The sequence below is a fragment of the Vanessa atalanta genome, chromosome 20 (assembly GCF_905147765.1).
Source record: "Vanessa atalanta chromosome 20, ilVanAtal1.2, whole genome shotgun sequence".
NCBI lineage: Eukaryota > Metazoa > Arthropoda > Insecta > Lepidoptera > Nymphalidae > Vanessa > Vanessa atalanta.
The window spans coordinates 3807273-3829877 of record NC_061890.1 but is presented as its reverse complement, the minus strand read 5'-3'; the positions used below and the strand labels follow the sequence as shown (position 1 = coordinate 3829877).

Here is a 22605-nt window from a genome sequence, read left to right as displayed (position 1 = left end):
GCTATTGATACTTCACTTGTCTTATGTTATGTGTTTAATTTAAGTTTATTCATTTCATGCTTGGCGTTGAGACATAATGAGGAAGTCTGCATAGGTCGGATGATAGAAATAGCTTAGTGAAATTCGTCTCACATTAACAGATTTTTAGTCTTAATAGCATTTAGAGAAGCTTACTTTAGATTTTGCTTTATTTGACTGCCTCGTTGGTCTATTGTAAGGCCGCAGATCCCAAGGTCAAGGAATCAAAGCCCAGCACGGGCCGATAAAAAAAAATCTTGACGAAAATTTGTCAGTAACAGCAAGGGTTCGGAAGATGAAAGAGTGTACATGCTCGTACCACTTAAAGCACGTAAACGTCGTGTCGGATTTGCCATCCCATTGGAGTATGAAGGAATAGAGAGGGGGGGGGGACTTATGGAATTTCGTTCAATGTTCAAATATCGTGTCAAATGTTGTTTTATTGACTCTGATCCTCCTGTGGTTGGTAATAGACTTTATATACAATCATTACAAACACTAAACTTTTATAATAACATCACTCACTTGGCCAGCTCCTTGACCTGCATGAACATGCCCTTCAGAGACACAACGATTATGGAAGCCAGCACGCAACGAGGCAGCAGCTCGAATAAGGGCCCCACCCAGAGCAGAACGCATAAGATCAAGGAAGCGCTAACCACAGAGGTTAGACACGTCTTGCTACCTGCCTATTATAAAAAAACAACACTTTTTATATGGACCTGTTTATCGTAGGAAGGATTATTCATTTTCATGTTAGCGGATGTGATATTTAATATAAATGAGATCGGAAATAGTGTTGTTTTCCAATAAATATCAATTATTATTTGTAATATACAAACATTCTCTACTCTCTATTCATGGGCTGTTTGTTTGTTGCTAAAATAGCTGAGTACTATTTTTTTTGTGTAAGGTCAGTGTTTTCGTAAAGAAAATTTTAGCCGTTAAGCTGCTTTGTTTTTTTTTTTTAATTTATTCGCTCTATTGGTTATGATTTATACAGCTTAAATGATATATATTTGTGAATTGGAGAGCACATAAGTATATACGAATATAATATATATTATGACATACCTGATACTGGATATAAGATCTGGATAAACTCGCGCAGAGTGGGGCGCAGCCGAAGAATGACCCAAACATATTGCTTGCTCCCTGAAGGAGAAAGTACCATTAAAAGTAAAGTAGCAGCCACCCATGGGGAAAGGTCATCGCTTCTCTTTAGAACATTTTTACCACGCTGCTTTAATATTTAATGCTGGTCGGAACTTCATCCGAGAAATTCAGTTTTCCTGTGTGGAGTTGCCCAAATATGAATCCGCAATCTTTAAGATTCACGTGTTCTAGTCACCGGGCCTTCTCGGCGCATAGTTATTATGAGTATAAGAATACGTATAATTTTTTTTAATGAAATCTTATGTAGGTATAATTAACCTTGAAGTGGTTTTTGTTTTAATGCTGTTTATGAATTACTAGTGGTTGCTTGCGGCTTCGCCTGCGTTTTAGGGGTTTGTCGGCTGGTGTTAGGCACAAAAAAGTAGCTCAAGTACTTCCCTGGACTTAAATTTCATACAAATCGCTTCAGTGGTTTCGCCGTGAAAGAGCAACAGACAGACAGACCGACAGGCAGAGTTTCTTTTGCCTTTATAGTATTAGTATAGATGTTCTTGATCATACTCAATTAAATATCTAGAGAGCCATACTCCTGCATCATATCGTCTCATGCATTACAATGAAATCCAAAACCATACCAAAGCCAGTAGCTCTTGATTGGCATCCACTTCATACTTCTCCTTGGTCGCGAAGATCAACGCCATGGACATGGATATGGTGTATGTCACCATGGTGATGGTGAAGGCATCTAGGGCTATCGTGGGGATCATTTCTATAGCCGGTACTTTGGGTTCTGGCAGACTGAAAAAATACTTGATGTCATCATTTCTATGTTTAAATCGTTAAACAAATAGATCACAATTATCAAACTGATTGTTTCTAAAACCGTGACCGTGATTAGTTGCGACTTTACTGCGGTTATTATCAAAGCTTAAATATGAAAATGTTCCTGATTTTTTGTTATTTTAATATAGATTTAGTAAAATTACACATTATAGTTACAATATTACTGAATGTGTTCAATCATAATACGATTTAATTAAAATCGTTCCGTTATAATTTTTAAGTTTTTATAAGTTTTAAGTTTTTAACAATTGTATTGCAGAGCCTTTATAAGTAGCCCAAATACGTAGTGTTTTTAAATCTATAATAAAACTACATTTTAAAACATTCAACAACAAGTCAAATATTTAAAATCATTTAGTCGTTATCGAAAGGTAAATAAATTTCGTTTCCTCAAAATGTCATTAGATAAAGACTTACCCAGTAGGAATAGTTCCAACTAAAGAAACTCCGTATAACTCTTTGAGATTACCAAATTTAGAAGCCAGAGTTCCGAATACTATTGCCATTAGTTCTATAGGCACCGGGACGCGACTTATCTTGCTTATCCGAGGCTGAAATTATAATACAATCAATTGAAACCTTACTGATTATTATTAATGTTCAGAACGTGTGTTGCTTTGTATTGGTTATTAGTCAGCAACTGAGCAATGAGTCGCTAAATAGTTTTTTATTTAAAATACCTGGTGGTAAGTGGTCACCACCGCCCATTCACATTGGTACCGTAAGAAATATTAACCATCGCTTACATCGCTAATGTTAAACCAATCTTGAGATTTAAGACGTTATTGTCCCTGTAGTCATACTGGGTACCGTCAAAGTTCACACAACAATACTGAGTGTTGCTGTTTAGCGTGATAAGGATGGTATCTATCTAGACTTGCACAAAGGCCTACCACCAAGTCTGTCATAGAAGGAAGTTAAAGTCGTTCGAAATTACTTTGAGGTTTGAGGACTCTCGTATAAAAAATCATGCGAGGTATGGAGACAGAGATTGTATTAGACAGTGCAATTGCGAGCATCTCCATCATCATAATGGAATCATGACGTTATTTCCATTGTAGTTCCATTCCAGTTCAAGCTGGTTAAGTATTTCAACGGGCACAAATCAATAAAAATTAGTGTGGTTTGGTAGAACGATATCAATTATTGATACATAATTGGTATACGCCCATTGTCCGAAGCCCGTATAACGATATTCATTGTAATCCAAAGTAAGCAAAGCAGAAGCCGTGGTGGTAAAAATCTATCAGTTACAAGAGATAGAAGATCTTAGTTCCCATGGGTGGTGATTGGCGATGTATGGAACGGATAGAATTTCTTACAGAGTCATTATTTGTGAGCGGAGATGTTCACTTAACATCAGCTCGCTTTCCAGAAGGTAGAGTTTAAAAGTTAGCACGGCTTAAACAATCATGCCTCGGAAAGCATGTAGAGGTGTTGGTTGAACTCTTACCAGCCGATTCGGTTTGTTGTCCCATCGAATTACTTACTTCCTACTGTCAGGGAATAAAGAGTGCACTTGGATTAGCACCTTTTGGACTGTATGCTGCGTAATTGTGGTGCCCTTTGACAAGTGGACCAGATAAGCGACCGTGACCGAATTCAAATGAAAAATTTAATTAATTTAACGTACCTTTAAGATTTCATTATTCAACGCAATTATTGTGCACGTGATCGCTGATATCGCGAACGCGATCCAGTTTGCGTTTGGAATACTCTTGACAATTTCAATAGCAGTCTGAAATTGAGAAAATACTTAATGCTAGCTGTGTCATGCGGTTTTAGCCGTATTATATTTTGTATTGTTAAAGTTATACTGTACCTGAATTTTATGTTGTTATCATTTTTGATAGACTCGACCGATTTTGATGAAAATAAAGACAAAACCATACCAAGGAATATTAGACAATAAATATTTACATTTGCAATTATTATCCATTTTGAAGATAACCATGGCCAAAAAATAAAAGGAAAAAAAATGATTATTTTGCTATTTTTTTCGAAATCAAAAGCCGACAAATCAATTTTAATTATGCATTTCTAACATTTATATAAATACACGACTATCTTAACCCTATTTCGGTTATAAATCCGGGCAAGTCCGCTCAGTTCTCAGAGACTTTAGCCCAGCATTGACATTTACCGGCTTTTTTTTTAGTTTGAACAGACACTGACACATTTAGTCATATGTTACCGAATATATTTTTACTTACAAATATAACTTTGTAATTGGATCCTAATTTTGGTAGCTTGACCCCAAATAGGTCTTTCAGTTGAGATGTGAGAACGTGGAAGGAGGCTGCGGTCGTGAAACCAGACACGAGAGGCTCCGAGAGCAGAGTGGACACCGCGCCCAGCCTCATCATCCACATTATCACCTGAAAGAAATAATATAGACAAGCTTGGATTCATTTCGATTCACCTTCTGCAAAATGGAGGAACATGTTACTTAAAATTACAAGTCCATTTTATTTTTATGCTATGGTAAGTTTCTATTGAAATAATTGTTTGAAATTGTAAATTTTAAGAAAGTTACGAACATTCATACAACTTTATATCAATTGTTGTCAACTAAATTTAATAAGAGAAAGTTTTCAAAACAAACATTTTCATTTTTTCTTTAGTGTGGACTCAGCTTTAAAAGACCATTACCCCGAATAATATGCACTGTAGGTCTTGTGATGTACAAATAGTACTTGCAAGTACTGACAATAAGTTTAACAAAAAGTATTGTAATACTTTATTTTACAATTAATTTTATTGGCCAACATCAACATTAAACATTACTTGCTAGATATATTTAATTAAAACTCCGTTCAAATATATATTTTATTCAAAATTATGCACACATATACACATATATATAAATACAAACTCTTCCAGATTCAAAAAAATCGGATTATATTACAATAGGGCATTAATCTATAATATTCTAGAAATCTAGCCCAACCTCAAGCACCAAAGTGAAGTTAAAAACTTTATATTGAATAGTGTTGCAGTTTTGGCCCATAATAACCTTTTATCATTATAAATGTTTTTTTTAATCGTTATACTTACTTGCATTATGCCAATAGTTAAGGAAAGTACGCTGAGTATTTCCACTGGGGAATATCCTCCGGTTAAGAAAGGTGGACCTGATGAATGAAAAAAATGATAATGGAAGCACTTTCTACATCTGTATACACTGTTTTCATATTGGAGACAAACCTATGGCAGAATTATGTTCGACACATGACGGTTTTCCTACATCGCCAAGCATGAGATAAATTCTTGACACAAATTGCACATGAATATTCAGTGTTGCTCGAATTTTAATTCGCAATAAAACTGAATAGATTTTATGTTCATTTTATAATTATCAATCAACTCGTTTGTGGTAAGCTTTAGAAATATCCTTTAATTATAGGTGGTCACAGCTTACCATAGACAATGTTTTTGTAAGAAATATTAATAGGACTTTGGGACCTTAAATTTTATATCCTTTGTGCCTTTAGTTAGCGGTAGAATATATTATGAGTGGGTAGTACCTACAAAAATGAGTTTGCACAATACCCTACCAAGTAATATGAATCGATAAATATACACATTATAGGAAATTCTTAAAGAATACAAATTTACCTTCTGAAGTTGTGACGTTAACAGCGTTGACTAATTCCGCGTGAGATGAATGCTGTGAAACTACCTGAAAGAAAGGGTAAGAATAATGGATTTAAATGTTATTGAACTTTAAAGTGGTTATACTGATATGATATAAAAATGCCACAGCTAATACAATAGAGTATTTAAATAAATTAATGTCACAAAATCGTGTTTATTGTTAAGTAAGCCAAAATAATTCAAAACAATTAATTAAATTAATTGTATTTTTTAATCCACTACTTATGTTAATTTAATTTAAAATCTAAAATGATATTCTCACGTATTATTTGGGCATTTGTATAGCTAATTATTAAAATTTCAACAAAACTTACCTTACCCGCCATAAGGCAGGCGACCGCGAACGTCCCCATTGACACATGGGGTGAGGTGCCAAATATCACATATATAAGTACTGGGAAAAATGCCATGTATAGACCGACTATAGGAGGCACTTCAGCTAACATCGCGTAGGCCATACCTAAAAAAAAATATATTTTTTGTTAATTTCAGAAATAAATAAATCATTTCCGTATTGCTGTACACGAAACAATTCATGCTTGTTGATATGCAAACAATTGTTCAGATGCTATGACAATATTTATTTATTTATTTATACTTTATTGTACACCACATGATACAGATTAAAATATGTTACAAGAAAAATTCATATATTATTGTAGAGTACAACGGGCGGCCTTATGGCTAAGTAGTCATTTCTTCCAGACAACCCAATAAAGAGAGAGGTTGTATGGAAGTTAATATTATTAATATTCCCTCTTTTGCACCCGATAATAAACTTGGTAAGAATTAAAAGATTTGGCGGCAAATGTTTTAATCTATACAGCATATCCTTCACAATGCAAGATACTTTGAACTGGAGATACTCCTTTGGCTCCAGTCTTTATATTGTTACACTTGAAATATGGAGTTATCAACTTTCCTAACCTAGATTTAGAATACACGAAGTACTTAATACTTATTTTGATAAGTTTACCTTGTGGTATGTGCATGACTGCAGTCGTAGCGCCGGCTACCAGGTCACCCACCAAATCCTTCTTCATATTGTAGCGTGGCAGCCATCTTGCAATTGGTAGCGAGTTCAGGAGGCAATCACCAAAGCCACAGTTTTGAACTACCCTCTTGCATCTGTATCCCACTGGAATTATGAAGTCAGTGTAAATATTTTTATAATATTATTTTATGTACCGCCTGCCTCGTTTGTGTAGCGGCTCATAAGGTCAAGACCGCAAGATTTTGGGTTAGGCCGATAAAACATTATTGTTTTTTTCTGTAGTATCCCAGAGTTTAGGAGTAGGAAGTGTGTACACTCCCTGTACACTTCTAAGATTGGTTAAGCCATTCGTCTTGTATCTGAACTTATTCCAGTCGTATCGAATTTACTGTCCCATCGGATTATTAGAGTAAAAGACTTGTGTACTATATACATATGTCCCAACGAAGTTTCTTAGTCTCCCAAGAGATTGGTCGTCGCGGCTATTATCGACTAAGAGCAAATCATCATCATACGCCTGTATGAATCTACTCATAAGCGGGAATTTACATAGCCTAACTTAATCAACTATTGAAGGATAAATTCCACAATAATTCTCATGTACTTCACGATATTTTATAAAATTTCTTTTAATATGAACGGTCTATGAAAAATATATTGCATATTATTTTGGAACGAACTTTGTGGTGGATAACCTATAATATTATTTTAAATTCTCATTCCTTTTCGTACATTAGCAGCCTGTAAATTTCCCGCCGCTGGGTTAAGGCCTCCTCTCCCTTTGGGGAGAATGTTTGGAGCATATTCCAACACGCTGGTCCAATGCAGCTTGGTGGAATACACATGTGGCAGAATTTCGTTGAAATTAGACACATGTAGGTTTCCCCACGATGTTTTCCTTCACCTCCGAGCACGAGATGAATTATAAACATAAATTAAGCACATGAAAATGCAGTGGGGCTTGTCTGCATTTGAACCCGAAACCATCGGTTAAGATGCACGCGTTCTCAACACTGGGCCATCTCTTATTTATTGATAATATTTTTCTAAAGATATTATGTGACCCCAGGATAAAGATCCTTACATGGTTTTTCCGGGACCTGATAATCAGCATCCTTATTGAGAGCATCCTGCTGGTAGACACGTCGGATAACGTTGAACTGCTGGCTGGGCCGGGACTGCAGCCTGGAAATAAACAACATATCATCAATTATAAAGAGGAAAGTTTATTTTGTTCTTGGAATTCAAGTACAAAGGTTAAGAACAATCTGGCCACCAATGACAACAGTATTGTAGATATCATAATTATTTTGGAAAATACCTTTGTAGGGCTTTTTTGAAATTATATTTCTTTGGGCGCGTTATGGAAAAAATGGTGTCAGGTAGTTTTTATGATAGTTTAAGATATTTAAATTGTGAAAGTTTAAATTAGTGAGTGAGTGTTATAGTAATAGTGAAAAAATTGAAAATTACATAGTACGCGAGTTATTTTGAATTTATTATAATTAATTATAAGTGGATATTTACACGCGCGCGTTCATAAGTACACACCTTTTTTATTTCTTTGACAGTAAGCAGTTTTAGAGATTTATTTTTTCCATAAAACTTTTAGCTAAAGAAAATGATGTGCGTCTAAAGTCTGAAGAAAATAATCGCCAAACCGTAGCGGAGTATTTAAAAACTCCTTCTGTTTGATGAGACAAATAAATATAAATACACTCTTAGGACTTCCTTGTCTTCTTCCTTGACTGTCCTGTTCATATGCGAAGTTGGACTAATTTAAATTTAGTAACGCCCAAAAATTATTCAAGAGATGGAACAGTAGTCAGAACAAACAATTATAAATGAGTTTTATGTGTTTAATTTTTGTAATTCATCATGTGCCATTGCAACAACAGTCACCTGCATGTACCCAAACCGCATCGATGCAGCGTGTTGGAACAAATTCCACGACCTCCTCGAGAGAAGCAAGCAGTGTGGGAAGTAAAGAGCCTTTTTCTTAGCAGTGGGATACAGTACTTTACTTTTTTATAAATTGAATTGGGAAAAAATATTTTATCAACATATACGAAATGAACGCGATCATAATTCAAATCCAGCCCTTTATAAGAAGGTTTTAACAAAACGCCAGAAAAATAAAGGAACTCGTAATTTTTTTTAAATATTTAACCGGTACAGAGAAATGTCTAGATGTTCTAGATTTAGACTAAATAGTGGTGAAGCGTATTTTAATGCTTTGATTCCCATAACAATCTCACTTGGACCATTTTGTCCCAGATGTGAAGTAATTAAGCGTTTCCAAGTTTTAAACTAATACTAGCCGTTCGTCTTCTCGTTCCGAATAGTCTTGTAACAGTGGAACATTTTCGTCTTCATTGTTATTGTTACGTCCAAAATCACTTTCAAATAATACTAATGTCTTTTTCATACGCATTTTCACGAGCACAGATTATCTAAACAATAATTTAATTTATATCTATAATATTAAAATACTAAACACTCTCTTTAAAAGAAATGGACTGGAACGAGTTGCTTGGTCAAAACTTTTGATACTTTGCACTTGTAGTAATTATCTGTTTTAGTTTTATCTGTGTAAGCGATTGGTCGTCTCACTACCTACTGGGGCAAGAGTAACTCTAAGTACGGCACGGTATCGTTCGAATGAATAACAATTGGTAACCGTTTTGCGCAAAAATTACAGAATACTTTCGACAATAAATTTCATTATAGACTTTTTCATCTTATTTGTCAAGCCGACCAATCTTCTATCCGACTTTATTACAATCAAGTAAAATCAAGTACATAGTTTTTGTTTGCCCTTTTTGTAAGTGGCTATTTATATGTACACGGTTCATAGATCGTATGAACTGTTTATTTAAATTTAAATATGGAAGACTGTCGTCAACTTATTTTTTTTAATTTACTGAATATGTTTTAACATTTCTGCATTAGATACCGAGTATATTACATATAACAATGACAATTTATTATTATTAATAATATGTAAGACAATAAGTATTTAATTATTTTCGTTATAAAAAAAATACCAAATGTTATAAAACTCTGTCGTCTTATCGAACAATAATTCGAGATATCTTCCAAGTCAATACTTTATAGTGTATAAACTCCACTGGTCCACTAACCCCAGCACAAAACAGAGATAACGTTAATTTCCTCGTCCTACGCTACACATTGTTATTATAAATAATTGTATAAATATATATATATATATATATATATATATATATATAATATCTAACATTCCAAAACTTCGATTACGGCGGACGATCTGTATGACTAACTTACGCAGGATGATATAGGGTACTTATGTATATAGAACACGGTCTCTCTATTTCCAGACTTTTATCTTCAGATGAGATGCTAACCCTTCAGTACTTGGGTAAGATCAGTAGATATGGTCGACTTAAAAATTGATAGTTTGTCGCAGTCGAATCGACACAAACCCAACGATCCTGTTGACTCGTGTTTGCTCAAAGTAAAAGTTTCATTGAAGTAGAATTGTTCGTCAGTTACGATTAAGCTGAGGTTAATTTTTGTGGGTAATAATCGAAGTTGAATCGGAATGGAATCGGTATCGTATCACTGCCGTCATAAGCCAATACATTACGTGCTCTCTAAAGGTAAAAGGGACATAACTTCTTGAGTAGAAGTTTAATCGCCTTCAATGTCTATAAAAAGAAAATACAAAAAAAATATTTATATAAAATAAATATGATTAAGAATCGTTTTAAAATATTAGTTAACGAGGTAATCTTCGGCTTTTTTGTCGGATATATATTTTAAAAAATATATATTTATGCGTATTATACGCGCAAATCGCGATGTTACTCCTTTGTCGGTGAATAAATCAGTGTGGGACGAGGCGTCGTTCTAATCGGATCTGTGAGACGTTTCTCTGTAATTACAGGAGTGAAGATTTGCGAATTGCATGTTTATCGGTAAAATTATTAACTTAGGCAGAACAGGCGGTATCCATATAATACTAAGCCAATAATCCATATTAATATCCATATTAATATTATAAATGCGAAAGTAACTCTGTCTGTCTGTCTGTGTAGCTTTCACGCCAAAACAAAACAAATCGGTCCAGTAGACCGATTTTAATGAAATTTGGTACACAAATAGTCTAGGGCCTGAGAAAGGACATAGGCTTTATTTGGAAAAAGGGCTGTAAAGGGTTGAAAGGGGGAAATGAAAGGTTGTAAGTTGTTGAAAGTATTGTTATTTTTAGAACTAGGAGCATAAAACTTATATGTACACTTGTAAATTAACATATCATGACACCCACTAAGGAACAAATTTTGTAAATTCTACCCTTAAAGGGGGAAATAGGGGTTGAACGTTTGTATGGAAGTCCGTTATTTTTTAAGTTAGAAACATGAAACTTTATTTTTGAGATACTGATTAAAAGGAATAGGTACTTTTTGAAGTGTTTCTGCATATTCTACCCCTACTGGGGTGAAAAAAGGGTTGAAAGTTTTAGTTAATATTTTAAGTTAATTTGTTATAATATTCATATTCTACGCGAGCGAAACCGCGGGTAATAAGCTAGTATAACAATATAATTACAAAATTAGTATAAGAATATATATATAGAATTGTATACAAAAAAAGTGACGGGTTGTACATGCACTTTTAGACAAACGTATTAAGGATATTTAGTAATACTCAAAAAAAAGTACGAAATGGTATTTGGTCGTATTTATATTTGTTTAAAAACATCAATTAAAATATTTAAAAATGACATATCTTTTAATAAAACTACATCTGCATTCGTTGGCGGATGCACGACGAGCAGATTATTATTTAAAACGTAGTTGTTTTTAATAGACATTTTCGGAGTTAAATTCGTTACATAAACACATGCTTTTAAATCATTTACTATTGAATATCAATGTCAAGTGTACAGTTTTATTGTTTTAAATTGTCTTGACATTCGCCAATAACGCATCTGTAAATCATATTCAAATTATTTCATTTGGATAGAGTTCCAATAGGCCCTGAGCATAAATATCATAATTAAAATGCTAATTTTATCTTCAATACAATCTTGAATGAAAATTACGTTTTTTTTATAATAAATATAAACTTTAGAAGAAAATGTTTAACCTCATGGCAGAGGCAGACATTTTTGTTCAGTACAAATTTCATGTAGAATCGTTTCTGATAATAAAAGTTCCATTCATTTTTATCATACATAGATATAGATTTTTTGTAGCTTACTTAATATATAAACATCACGAATTCGTTCTCTTATTGCTATATATAGTGACTATTATTTATGGCCTAAATAGACAGTTAAAGTTTAGAACGCGACGAAAAAATTAGTGATGACTAATTACACGCACACTAGTAAAACAGTATGACGTTTAACGAGTATAAAGCGTATTGCTGTCACGCACACAAGAAAATAAATTTGGCTCATTTGTTTTAGTTCTTTTGTATTGCGACTCTCTATCTAGATATACATTTTTTTTTTATGATATCGGTAGGCGGACGAGCAAATGTGCCACCTGATGGTAAGTGGTCACCATCGCCCATAGACAAAGGCATATACTCGTCCGCCAACCAATGCCATAAAAAAAGTATTAAATTAATGATTCTCGCGAAAATTCGCGTTTATTAAAACAGTTTTTTTTTTATGAATTTCGATTTAACCAATGATAGGTTTGCTTTTGATTTCATTTCATTGTAAACTACAAGTTACAACCAAAATGTTGAAACCTTATTTGAATGAAATCTTTAATGTCAAATACTAGAAATTCGTTCAGTTAGAATTGGAGTTTGTCGCGATATCAATTTACTTTAATTTTGTTTTCGTTTTTCAATTCTTTTCTTATACAGCCGTAGTACTGCTCTGTTACCAGCTTGTAACGTGTTCCTCTCTAAAACGAATTCTTTGTTAAATTATAACAATTAAGTTAATTGAATTCAAGAATCCTCTTTAATTTTCTGCACATCTACGGCTGGAGCACTTCAAAATGAGACCATAACCGACTTATGTGCAGCAATCGTCCCATAATCACTGAGGCAAAAATCGGCTTACGCTATTAAAATATAAGACTCCAGTTACACACACAGCATACGCGTAGAAAACATTCGTTTACCTTCAAGCCAAACGTTCTATAATTATGGCCCGATTCCTTTGATATATTAAATGTAATTTCTTACCATCCATTTGGGTTCAACTTTTCCTTTTCAGAGTCCTTGGTCTCACTACCGGTCCTCATTGTTAACTCACTTCTGTACACTTCAAATTTGTATCACAACATAATCACTTTACTCACTTCTAAAATTAAATTAAAATTTACGAATAACTGGATGTATTTTTAATCTGTAATTCAAATTTAATATATAAGCTATCTGTTTGTCTATTAACTATAAATTAGAGATCTTGTTTAGTATCATTTAAATACAATTAATGTACGAAACTATTAAAAAGCTGCGTAAGGGTTTGCCTTTAAACACTTAATATCTCTTTTTATTAAAATATCATATTGTAGGTAAATAGGTTAAGACATTTGACATAAAAAAAAATTAATAGTGTGCGCTCTTACTTTCAATACAATGAAAACTATTGGTTTCAATTATTTCATATTAAAATGAACACCTTATTTAAAAAATGTCCAATAAAATAAAATTGACTGTTCGAATAAAAATATATTTTAAAACATATATTTTTATTCGAACAATAAATAATAACGATAAATAATAAAATAAAAAAAAAAAATTAATCCGCAGCTTAAAATAATTAATTTTAGACTAGATAGATTTATCACAAGTCGCGAAAGTGTACACGAAGTATCAGCTCAATATGTTTGTAAGAACTGGTTAATATTTGCATTATTTGACCCACACACGAATAGGTTAAGTTTATTAAAAGATAACATCACTACTAACTACTACGCACACTACTAAAGTTATTAAAAAAGTTAAATAATTACATAACATTACAAAAACTTAATAAATATTACCTATCTATCGTTATTTAATCAATTTAGTTCAGCAAAAAGTACAAATAAAAAAGTTAAAAAAAAAACTACACTCTATCAACGCTCGATAGATACTGCGACAGCCTATACGGCAAACATACTTTATGGCAGTTTTTTATTGCAATAATCTCTGAGATAAAATTTGGTAAGTACTTGTTTGCATAGCGTCTTAACTAAACGAATACGTCAAACACAACAACTACATAAATAGGAAACGTCGACTATTTTGTTGGTTTCGCTCAACCAGCAAAATGTCGTCGATACCCACACTTGATCAAGGATAAGTTATGCATGTGTGCATAGTTTTTGTATGTTTATATATATATTAGGTATTAGCCAGATACACCGTCGGCTTCCGCACGGATATACTATAATTATATATGTGTTCAATTTAGCTACGTATTAAAATATACCGCATTGTAAAGTTATATTGACGATATTTTTTTTACATAAATTTGGACTATTTTTTATCATGCTGTTAATGAATTCACGAATAAATTACTGTTACCGGATAAATCATAAATGCTATATAACTTTCTAACTGAAAGGTTTCATTAGTTGTTACGTCTTTGGGTCAGTCTTGGCTCCTCCCTCATAAATTATGATTCTACTGCCAAATGCCAATAATTCGTACTTATTACTGTCGTTTGCGAGATACGTTTGCAAGAGCCCACGTAGTAGCCAGAGTAATTACAAGGCATAGTTAGAAAGCATACAAATGTAAATAAAATATATAGGTATAAATATTATTCCAAGCGCTTTTCCATATTTAATAAATAATATGTATAAGTCAACTGATCTATACAACAATCCGATTCATATTCGTCAACTTAATTAGCACGAACGTGCCTCGCCGAGAATTTACACCGTACTTTGTCAGAGTTAGTATTGTTATAAAGAGAATCAATAGAAGAAAAGAGAGAAAAAGATATGTAATATGAGTATTTAAACGGGGGGTAAATTATTTCCATCTCCTCTTCCTCTAAATATTGTGATTCTGAACGTAATATTTAAATTAGAACCTTATTTGCAATCGACGGAAACAGTAGCAAATGACGTTAGTTATGAATAAAAAAAATGTCAAGTTATTACGTACATTGATAAATACATCATGTAGTATGAAGATTGATCACTCACGCACTATCATTTCCATATCGGGATATGTTATGTATATCAACGTCAATCAAAAACCGATCACGATGAGCGCGTGCGCATATTACTCGAGATACTCTAACATACATTACATTATGTAACTTAATTTCACGTGAATACAATTACGTATATTTTATTTATAAAAAAAATGACATTAGTAATAATTCACTTGGTGGTAGGGCTTTGTGCAAGCCCGTCTGAGTAGGTACCATTCATCAGATATTCTACCGCGAAACAGAAGTACCTACTCAGTATTGTTGTGTTCCGGTTTGAAGGGTGTGTGAGCCAGTGTAACTACAAGCACAAGGAACGTAACATCTTAGTTCCCAAGGTTGGCGGCGCATTGGTGATGTAAGGAATGGTTAATATTTCTTACAACGCCATTGTCTATGGGCGGTGGTGACCACCTACCGCCTACCGATATCATAAAAAAATATATATTAAAAGACATAATATACAATCTAGATTCTTTGCGATAAAATATGTAGTTTATGATTAATGTCTATTTAAATATTTTAATCTAACATATGTACATATTTATTTTAATTGATTTATTTATTCATATTGGTTTATTATTAAATAGATTATGTTTTATTTGTTGATTCGATTCGATTCATCTGTTGTTATCATACATATATACATATCATTTTATATGTTGAAGTAACCCTGTTACTCTTTCAAGGGCAAACCATTGAAACGAATTTGATGAAATGTTTCTGAGGTAAGCATGAGCTGCGATCAATAATATAATAATATAATAACTGATACGAGAGCAAAACGGGTAAAAACTATTTATTAAAGACAGTTTAGTAATAGCAATTACTAATCTTTTACCTTGGTACGGCACAGTTCTCGTAATGAGCGAATAAAACAAACCTTTCTCCATTTCTGTATCTATACATATAATAAAATTGGAGTGTTTTACTAAATGCATATGTATGTATACATGGTACAATACCGAAATATATTATTTTTTACTATTTTTGTCTGTCTGTCTGTCTGTCTGTCTGTCTCTCTGTTCCCGCTAATCTTTGGAATGGCTAGACCGATTTTGATGGGACTTTCACTGGCAGATAGCTGATGTGATTTTGCAATAATTGTAACGTTGGCAGAAAACATTCAGATTTCATTTTTAAATACAATTAATTATAACATTTTAATTCCGACGTTTCGAAAAGCAGCATCCAGCGAGAAGAAACAGAAAGGAAATCGATATAAAATTAATAGCGTTATATTATATCTATAATTGGCATTATATGCCAAATAATGCCAATTGCCAATTGTATAAAAAATTGTACCTTCAACCAAATATTTCGTTTAATTTTACATCTCAAACACTTCCTTAAATTTTAAGGTATCACAAAATTCAGTAATTAATAAAAAAAAAAACTATTATTTTTATTTTATTTATTAGCAAGAGAGTATTATTTGTTGTTTTATGTGTTTTTATTAATCTACTAATCCGGTTGATATGGAACTTTAACATAATTATTTATAGTTTCAGGACGGTATCAATATGCTTTGCAAACATGCTTTCCAAACATCGGTTTGTTAATATTTCATATTAGTGAAGCGCCGCTTGTTTTTAGCTTTTATCGATAACAGTTATATCGATCAGCTTTTATCTTCTAAATCCATTGTTATAATCAATATAAAATATTGAGTGGAATAAAAAGTTATTCGCATAAATATGGTCATAAACTTCAATGTATTTACAAAAAAAATTGAAAAAACGTCTTTATTTAAATATGTTCTGTTTAATTTTGATAGAGTTGAATTTAATGATAAGCATTATTTTTTAATAAATTTTAGCATTTTTATAAAATATTTCTAAATAATCTAATCATTAATGATTTAACAAATTACTAATGTTGTTATTATATTTATTTTGTCAATGCGCCGCAAACAAACAGAAATTAAGGTTTTAAATCCCGTAATGCCGTAAATCCCGTGTGAGCACACGAGATTTACGGTATGTACTGATTTTATTTATGAATAAAGTAGGCGGACTGGCATATTAAAGTAAAACCACCGCCCATAGACATTGTCGCTGTAGTTAGTACTTACACCTTTCAAATTGGACTACGACTATACTAAGTATTGCTGTTTGGCGCTAGAATTTGTAATGAATGGGTACCTTACCTTGCACAAAGCCTTACCACCAAGTAAACGTAGCACTTACACTCTCTTGCGTCACATGTCCTTCAATTTGAAACAGTTACGCAACATTTTGATGTTCACAATATCATTCTTGACAAGTGAGTGTGAATTTCTGAGGTAGTTATCCCACCCAAACGTATAAAGGTAACTTACGTTTAGTCATGTAATCTTTGTTTATATATTTCATTACAGTTTTGTATGAACTTTACATTCAAAACTTCAATGTACAGTTCGTGATTGACGTATCTTATCAACGGACGGTCATTTCCATTTGACCTAATATCAGTTTTATGACTAATTATATAACAAATCTATATTATGAAAACTTTATAAAGAAGGACTGTATGATTAAAACCGCTAATCTTAGGATATAGTAATTGCGTTTGATATCTTTATCGAGGAATCTTATAGACCTACCCTAAAAAGAGAATCAATCATTAACAATTATGGCAAACTGTTTGAAACAGACAGTCGCAATCATGGGACCCTGGTACGTTAAAAATATTATAAAATGTTCAATTCAACCTCGCCTGTCTTTTTTCAATAAAAAAAATATTTTTTTTAAATCCATCTTATTTTACTTTTTACATATTTATGAGTTATAGTTTATTTCCATTTCTAAATAAAAATTATAAATATATGATCTGAAGTTATTCTGATGTTACTGTATTATCAATAAATATGCAAATAATAATTAAAAGACACAAGAAATTAACAAACTAAAACACATGACAATTCACAAACAATGAAACATATTGATAGTAAGGTTAGGTAGGTAATTATATTTTTTTATGATATCGGTAGGCGGACGAGCAAATGGGCCACCTGATAGTAAATGGACCACCACCACCCATAGACAATGGCGTTGTAAGAAATATTAATCATTCCTTACAGCACCAATGCGCCACCAACCTTGGGAACTAAGTTGTTACGTCCCTTGTGCCTGGAGTTACACTGGCTCACTCACCCTTCAAATCACAACAATACTGAGTACTGCTGTTTGACGGTAGAATATCTGATGAGTGGGTGGTACCTACCCAGACGGGCTTGCACAAAGCCCTACCACCAAGTAAATAAAGTAAGCATTCTGGAATATAAGATTTTAAGAGAATCCAATATAATTAAACACTTAACGAACACATTGGCGAATACAGTTTAAAACGGAAAATAAGAATTCACTCACGTTGCTTCTTTCATGTTAACTACACAAAGCTCATTTGAAAATTGAAGAGATCAGAGAATTCTTATCTTCTTGTGTAATAACAGTAAAGCCTTAATCAAAATAAAACACCACATTTTTCTTCAAATAACAAGTACATAAAATAAGTCCGAATGAAGATTGTATTATTTGCATAATTTTCCGATTATTTGCTCTAGAAGTTGATTTAGTATTAAATAAACTGCGGTATAATTAACTAATGTTTAATGATTCAATGATAATGATAGTTTATCTTATACGATTAATACTAAGTAAATAGTAAAATTATTGCGTCGTCCGAATCGACCAAATTATTTCTGGACGTTATATTATTATATGTTTGTTTCTCCTAATATTTTAATAAATACTAAAAAATATGCAGCGATTTTAATTTCGGCGGCGGATATTTTATTATCTCCTTTAGGTTTGAGGCTAGCCAGGACCGGATCTACCATATGGCTTTTGGGGCTTCAGCCCAGGGCCCCGTGGATTCACGCGGGCCTGGTCTGAACCACGCCAGCTAAGTCAAAGTCAAAAATACAAGATAATGTGAAAGAATCCATAACTTTATTAAATTAAACAGGTCGTATGGGTTGCAGCCCTACTAGCCCTGTAATCAAACTCATTCATTTAATTTAATTAAAGTCTACGTTCAGATATGTTTTAGGTGGGCCCCCAAATTGTGGTAGCCCAGGGCCCCCTAAACTTACGATTCGGCCCTGAGTTAGAAAAAATAGCTTTAACTGCTAATTATAATTCACCTTTCAATTATGTTTGATCAATGTGAAAATTTAAATGAAAGCATTTTTCATTTCAAAGAATGGAGTTCCCAACTCAATAAGAGAATTACAACCGTATAATTATTCTACGTTTTATGTATGAACTCAATGTCTCGATAAAACCTTGATTTACAAGTGGCATGATCTATTTAAATAAATTTGAGTATCACTTGTAAGCAAGTACCCTCGCCTTGGACGATGATTGAGGTCACTAAATACCGAAATTGCCAAAAATAAAAATACATCTAGATAGTAAAAAAGTTTTACAAAAAACCCCGATATACAACACATTAGTTGAGGAACCGAGTCATTTGAATCAGTGCAACAGCGAATACACGCTCTTAGCTGCTTTCGTACTGTGTGACGAGAATCCTAAACCGAATTTATTGCAGAATGTAACTGATGATATGATAAATGGATTCCTTATTTTGTCTTTGAGTCAAAACAAGAGGCAATACAATGGCAAGAAAATACAATACAACACCCAGGTAAGTAAAAATCTCAAGGAGACTTTACTTTGCAAAACAACATGCTGGATTACAAGAGTAAGTGATGGATGCTTTACATAAAAATAAGTTAGAACTGCTTGTTCACTCGCCAATTCCTTAGTCCCTAGTAACGTATATGAGATTTTTGACGACAATGAATGAGTGAAGGAGGTTCTTTCGAAATATTTAGGACATGAAAAAAATGTTGAATTATTAGAAATGTTATTGTTTAGATATAAGATGTAATAAGATATAGTAAGTAATATATATTAAGATGCTGAAAACAAACAAAAGTTTTGGATTTGGATTAGTAGATAGCTACTATTGTGTTAACTTTAATTGCCTACTTTTGTTTGTCACAAATGTCAAGAGGTCACTAACAATTTTTTTTTCTAATAGTTATGAATATAATCAATTTTATGAATATTATATATTACAAAGGCAGTTCAATACCATTTAAATAATGGTTATTAAACAAGTACTCCAAATGATTATTATTATCTTGTTTCGAATTTCTCAATAAATATAGGTATTTGGATTGTTTTTAGTTTACATTAAGACGTAGGCTATCCTTGAACAGAAATCTGATAACGAATATTAGCAGGAAAATGCTTAAACCTATTAAGTCTTATAATAAGAAGTTAAATTTTCCTCTTGAACATTTTTTTATCTCTAGTATTGTTCATTTTTTTCCATTAATCATATGTGGGATCCTTTTAAATTTAGCAACGTTACCGTATTTGCTTTGTATTTACCAATTTTGTTTAAACAAGAGACGAAAACAGATGACGAAAGATGGGAATTAATCACGACATATTATAAAACAAGTTCCCCGCCGCGTCACTCTTTCTGTCTGTCTGAATGTTATAAACGTTTTCACTAACGAACGAAATAATATATGAGAAAGTTTCGGGCGTATAATACATTAAGGGTCTTGTGCTAATTGGCTAAAACATGACGCTGATTGCAGATAATATCGCAATCAAATCATGGACCCTGAGCTTTAATTGCGTGTGCCTCGTAAGCCGTTTTATTTATACCCTTATTCTAGCTATGCTTAGAGATACCCATCTCTATCTCTAGGTAGTATTTTTATATTTACATCTTTGTTTTACATCATATATGTTTTCGTATATACAAAAAATACATCCAATAATTTATCATCCACTGTTTAGTGAAAAGAAACAATAAAACTGTTACGTTTTATCTTTCCTTAATGTATTTGATATGATATCGAAACACCAGTTATTGAACTTTGTTATTTAATATAATACTTATAAGTGACGTATGACGTCATTTTGCTACGAATATAAGATACATTTATGTTATATGTAAGCGTGCTAAATAGTTACGAACACACATACTTGAACATAAAATTTTCCACATTTTATTCAAAATTAACAATTGTATCGCTTCTTCGTAACAATTATACGAAATAGTTTCGAGTGAATCACGAATTAAATTAACATCAAACAAGTTAATTAGTATTTGCATTATTCTTCGGTAAATTAAAAAACTGAGATAAATTCTAATTTACGACTGATGTAAGAGCTTAGTTCTTTAATTGTTCTAATAAATATAAAGGATACATGTTATCTGATAAGGAAATCGAGTTCTTAAGATGTTTTTACCGTTATTAATATAATTTTAAAAATATATGCTTATTGTAATACAATACCATCGCTAGAGAAGTTAAACATTCTAAGTCATATGGGGCTCATAGATTTCTACGATATTATAATTAGTAAAGCTGTAGCTTAAAGGTATTTTTAAATGGTTATAATTTGAAGGCTGTATCACGCTCAAGCAATTCTTCATAATAAGTCTAATATAATACTAATATCCTATCCTAGTATAAATTAAATGTATCAAGTTCACTAGTTGTAAATATCACACACAGACAGGCCCATCTTAACCAAAGGTGCGGGGATGCAAGTATGTCGGGCACCTAGGTCAAACTTTGGACCAAAGGTCGTCAACGAGACGTCATAAAAGGACACTTAGAATATTTTTTTATCGAGAAGTGAAGTCGCCAAAAGTCTGCTTTACCCGAGGGCATATTACACTTAAGACGTGTCTGCACACAGACCTTGTCTAATACCCAACGGAATGTTAAAAATGAAGACTTAAAGAATGACTTGTTAATGTACTGAAGGTATGAATAACAATAAAGATATAGGAAAACACTCAGACCCCGAATAAATATGATATGAGAACAAATAATGTAATGTAAAAAAGAGTACGATTCGTTACCACTATTCGTACTGAAAACAAATTAAGGGATATTTAAATGCAGGTGTTTTTGTTAAACAAAAATTGTAAATGGTCATTCACAATTATTTATGAAATTCTCACTATTATTCTTTTTAAATAAGCCATTATTCAATATTAAATAAAGATTATACATAATACGTACATAGTGTATAGTGTAAATTCAATTTGTTACACTTCGTTTCTGCAATATAAGAATATATAATACTTACAAAAAAAAAAATTAAAGCAATAGTCTGATTACAAATAGTCACATTTTAATAATCTTCGCAAGCTTGAATACTAAGTACGTGAAAATATGAGTCGTTCAAAAAAAAAATTATCGATATCATTGAGAAATAGAAAGTAAAAGCGACATCACTAGTACTTAGTATGCACCTGAAGGATCAATTGAACCAATTCTAGTGGTGCTATTATTAAAAAACAATACGAAATATTTTATATACTATTCGCTAGTTTAAGACAATATTTTCCTTATTACCTGTTCCTACAATATAAAAAACAACAGTTTTTAACTTACAATGCATTAAAATCACACATTGAATACATCCAATATGTTCGTTTTTATAAAGTATGCAATATATGTGTACATATTACTTCTATTTACATATTACGTTATATTTTTGTACAAAAAAATAATAAAAACATAACCTAAAACACATCACTATCACAACTTGTCACTTAAGTACTGAATTATATTGACATACTGATATTTGAAGGTTGAATGAAGGAACAGCTGATTGGTGAAACCTTCACAAACTTAAAATAACTACTAATTACTTATAAAATATTTTTGTTCAAATTTATTTCGAACATGAATCATATAGATTAAATAAAATAATGCATAATTGTGTCTTTTTGTTTGAAATTTTATCATATACTTTGTATTTATCTATTTAGCAAGATATATGCTAAT

General features: G+C 32.2%; 1 protein-coding gene across 4 annotated transcripts in view; it reads right to left on the bottom strand.

The window, feature by feature from the left end:
- Positions 1-22605, bottom strand: part of LOC125072149 (prestin) — a 43743-nt gene that overhangs the window by 6497 nt on the left and 14641 nt on the right. For 2 of the 4 annotated variants that reach the window (XM_047682682.1, XM_047682683.1), the window contains exons 3-13: positions 7713-7813; positions 6611-6772; positions 5949-6094; positions 5596-5659; positions 5035-5111; positions 4191-4355; positions 3611-3715; positions 2395-2528; positions 1770-1932; positions 1093-1173; positions 544-707 (exon numbers count right to left, since the gene is read on the bottom strand). In XM_047682682.1, coding sequence (XP_047538638.1) covers positions 544-707; positions 1093-1173; positions 1770-1932; positions 2395-2528; positions 3611-3715; positions 4191-4355; positions 5035-5111; positions 5596-5659; positions 5949-6094; positions 6611-6772; positions 7713-7813 — 1362 coding nt within the window. Of the gene's footprint in view, positions 1-543; positions 708-1092; positions 1174-1769; positions 1933-2394; positions 2529-3610; positions 3716-4190; positions 4356-5034; positions 5112-5595; positions 5660-5948; positions 6095-6610; positions 6773-7712; positions 7814-12820; positions 12939-22209; positions 22347-22605 lie in introns of those variants that run through there. The other 2 variants (XM_047682681.1, XM_047682684.1) reach the window with 2 other exon arrangements.